Source organism: Arachis ipaensis, chromosome B06 (genome assembly GCF_000816755.2).
Source record: "Arachis ipaensis cultivar K30076 chromosome B06, Araip1.1, whole genome shotgun sequence".
NCBI lineage: Eukaryota > Viridiplantae > Streptophyta > Magnoliopsida > Fabales > Fabaceae > Arachis > Arachis ipaensis.
In genome coordinates this window covers 116,579,106-116,583,136 of record NC_029790.2, presented here as the reverse complement: position 1 = coordinate 116,583,136, position 4,031 = coordinate 116,579,106, and the positions used below count along the sequence as shown (strand labels likewise).

Sequence of the window (4,031 nt, the reverse complement as noted above, 5' to 3'; positions counted from 1 at the left end):
GCATCATGTAAAAAAAAAAAAAAAAAGAAGAGGGATTTGACATTTGATGAGAGAATAGAGAACGTAGTACAGAGGGATTAAAACAAAAAGAAAAAAGGAACACCTATGCAGTAACGAAGGTTCAAACAGTGCACATGATCATTGAAAGAATGAAATCACCTCCTTTTGAGTTGAAAACATTTTCAACTCTTACAAGGGAAAATTCCAGAAACAAGAAAATGCCATTTTCAGTTGTGTTGCATTTTTTAAAATATGTAACCAATCATATTTTCATTTTTATTGAAAATAGAAATGAAAATGATCAAACCAATTGGCCCCTAAATGTTTTGTTTCCATATCTTAAGGAGATTAGAAATACTCGTCTCATGCAATAAGTTTACCTCGATATTTTTCTAAAATCACTAACCTGAACTGGTGTAAAGGCCAAACTTGAGGTCAAACCAGATGTAGCACCACTGCTGCCATAATTCTTTTCCTTGAATCTAATAAATAAAAAAACAGTCCATCAGAAACATAGTTGATCAGTTAGATAAATAGAATGATGATGCAGTGTCTAGTGACAAAAAACAATCAAATAACTAAAACATAACTACATGCATAAAATTGAAGGATCTAACAGGGCTAACCTCTTAGCAACTTTTGCAGCAAGTTTGCTAGGCCCAACTGACACACGAAGCTTGCCACTGCCAGCCTGACCAAGCATTCCGTAACCCTCACCTAGACCATCCCCTATAATGCAAAAGCAACAAATCATTTTCAAAAGGTCAAAATACTTGGAGAACAAAATAAACAGACAAAACTAAATTTCCAGAGACTTTTATACTACATTCTGTACTATATATGTATATATAGGTAACGCTTCTAATAATTGTAGATTAAAAAGTGTTGTCATTAAAAATAACAATGTGGCAGATTGTGCACCACAAAATCACCACTCTGCATTCTAGTCACCCAAAAGGCCTCTTCACCATAGTATTATGATAGATATGGTGGCTATAAAAAATTTAACTACTCTTAAAAAATGTAGCTAAAATTAAATTACACTTTTTAATTTGATCACGACGTTTACTTTTTTCTTTATTTTCAAATTAAAAAGTGTTGCCAAATGGTAAAAAAATACGACCTTAATAATAGCCATCATAGAATTAAGTGTTGCCAAAATTTCATAGCCACCACAACCACCATAATAACAGCCATCATAGAATTCGCTACATATATACGTGTAAATGGTAATTATGCTTAATTGGTTAGGTTGTGTTAGTAATTAACTAATTATGGCTCTAGTCACATTTCCTGGGCTATTTGGCTAGAGCAGTATTCATTTCAAACTTCTACTATACTTGGAATTAAACCTGGATTAATTCTCTTTTTATTCTCTCTGTCCAATCACTATAGAAACTTATGCAGCATAATAGACAGATAGATTTTCATCAAATAACAAATATACTGCATTGCAAAAAAATCACATCGGGATTACTGTGCTGTCTGTGTATGTGAAATTTTGTAAAAATTACCTAAAGAGCTCTCTTCAGGAACACCAAACTGCATCCTGTTGGCCAACTTTCTCATGTCTGTTACTGCATACCTGTCATAAGAATTGCAGGGTCATGAATCCAATATAAAAGGGGAAAAAATTAAAAACACAGCAACCTGAAAATTCAGTATAGGCAACTTTAAAACTATGATAACCTTTCTTTCATCTTCCTAAGGCGGCGACCACCTCTCTTCTTTTTAGGCTCGGAATCAGGAACAGGGAGCGGTTTGGGTTGCTTGGCAGGAGGGGGCTCCTGCCACTTCTCAATTTTTTTGTGGATCTCGTCCTTGAAGAGCCTCCCAGTTTTCCCAGATGGATCCCCACGTATTGAATCTACTCGTGCTGCAAGTGTAGACTTTGCAGCCAGGAGTCGGCACGCTCGCATCCTAAGAGGAGGAGGAGTAGTCTGAAATATTTCTGTTTGCTCAATGTATCCTATGCGAAACTGGGATGTTGCAGTGGAAAACCCAGCAAGATTCTTTTTCTTGGCACCTAGAAGCTGAACGTTGCAGGCAGGCATCTTTGCTAGAGCTACTAGACCACCAGCTGTCCCCATGAGTTTAGCTGCAACAGCACTCCCAACTATAGTAGAAAGATTAGGTGCAATGTACCCCATTCTACTCTCGACAAAGTCAAGAACTTTTTTCTTTGCTGAATCAAGAGCAAGAGCTCGATCACATGCTTCAATTGTCTTACTGAGGACATCTTCTGGTAGAGGCTTGCCAGTTGTAGTTGACGCTGTAACTGAGACAACCATGATAATTGCGGAAGGCAAAAGCCCTTCTAGATCAACAAGAGTAAGATCCATTTCATTTCCTATCTTCTTAACAACACGAGCATAGTCAATTGGGTGATGAACCAGTGACTCAAGCTCTGGAAATTTCAAGCGATACTTATCACGAATAAAATTGTGGATAATCACAATTTCATTCTCAATGTCTACCGACAGGGCATTGCATTCAACAATCAATTGGTATTCAGGATCATCTTCTAGATCTACTCCTTGAATTGACACTTCTGTACCCTTTTGAAGGGCTTCTTCCACTTTCTGCCACGATAGAATAATGTTAACCCGAGTTACAAGCCTTATATACTTAATCAGGGGGAAAACTGAGATGATGGTGTAAAGTAATAGGCACTGAAGGATAGGAGGCGAAAACGGAGAGAATAAAACAACAATATTGCATATACAACAATTTTTTTGGGGGGGATGATGAAGTCAATAGCTTCAGCTGCAATTCGCAAAAAGCTTAGAAGAATCAACAATTCAATGCCAACTATATAAAGGTAGTAATGTATATCCCAATTCGGCGCAATTCGGCAACTGCAGAATAATAGAAACTATAGAATACAAACTAACCTGCATAATATCAATGTATCTCTGGGTTTTCTGCAACTTGGAAACACTATCCAAGTCATCATAGTTGAGATTCTCTAGGTCAGCCAGGTCCCCATCAATATCTTCTTCCATATCTGCTGCATCGACCTCATTATCCTCCTGAAAGACAGAAGATACACCACCTAGTTCATCAATCCTTAAATTTTAAAAATAAAAAAATAAAATAAAATTATTTCAGATAGATAAGAAATAGAATGTTGTACTCACCGGAATTTCAGCCTCGTTATCAGAGAGTTCATCGAGGTCAGCAAGAAAAGAATCGGCAAGGGTAGCCTGCAACCAATCGAGAAAGAAAAAACCTAAATTTGCCATCTTAGTACTGTGTTCAAAGTAAAAAAAAAACTAAATTGCTTTAGAAAAAGGAACAGAAAGAAGGGAACAAACCATTGTGGTTGGAAGCAGCAACGGATGAACACAGTCTTGTTTCTCTAGCTTCCTTCAATGGAGAATTTGGATTGCTAGAAATGATCTGGTTTTTAATAATAAGCCAGCCTCTCCTCTTGAAGCTGTCGCAGTTTCCTCAGCTCTCTCATTCAAGAATTTTCTTGATGATTGCTACTTACGATTAAAATAATGTTAGTTTTCAATAATATATATTTATAAAATAAAATACAATTTATTATTTTTAAAAGAGATAAATACTAAATCGGTACGGAAAGATTTTAGTGCTGATAAAATGGTACCTGACTTTTGTTATTGATAAAATAACTCCCGACAAATTTTAAAATTTGACAAAATCATCCAACTATAAAAGAATGACGTCACATTGAACAGAAAACGCTGATTGGTAGTCGGAAGAGAGCTCTGATGATCGCAGAGAGCTCTGGCGACATTTCCGGTCTTCTTCTTCGTCATGGCAGAAGGGGATGCAGCGGTAAGGTGCTGTCATGGTAGAAGGGGATGTAGCGACGAGGTGCTGCCATGGCACAAGGGACGCGGAAGAGACGCAACGACGTGTTGAAGAAGAAGAAGCGGTGACACGAAAATGCAACAAGTTACTCCTGTGGCGGAAGGGAACGCAGCAGCATGCCATGACAGTCTTCTTCTTCAGCTGCCATGGCGGAAGGGGATGCAGCGACCTGTTGAAGAAGAAGAAAC

The 4,031-nt window shown here is 37.6% G+C and overlaps 1 protein-coding gene across 1 annotated transcript in view; it reads right to left on the bottom strand.

Annotated features, from left to right (window-relative positions):
• LOC107604866 (U4/U6 small nuclear ribonucleoprotein Prp31 homolog) overlaps positions 1–3,491 on the bottom strand; it is a 5,701-nt gene extending 2,210 nt beyond the window's left edge. The window contains exons 1-7 of the mRNA XM_016306571.2: positions 3,318–3,491; positions 3,141–3,206; positions 2,895–3,032; positions 1,690–2,582; positions 1,515–1,585; positions 627–729; positions 407–482 (exon numbers count right to left, since the gene is read on the bottom strand). Coding sequence (XP_016162057.1) covers positions 407–482; positions 627–729; positions 1,515–1,585; positions 1,690–2,582; positions 2,895–3,032; positions 3,141–3,206; positions 3,318–3,320 — 1,350 coding nt within the window. The 5' untranslated portion in view covers positions 3,321–3,491. The remainder of the gene's footprint in view (positions 1–406; positions 483–626; positions 730–1,514; positions 1,586–1,689; positions 2,583–2,894; positions 3,033–3,140; positions 3,207–3,317) is intronic.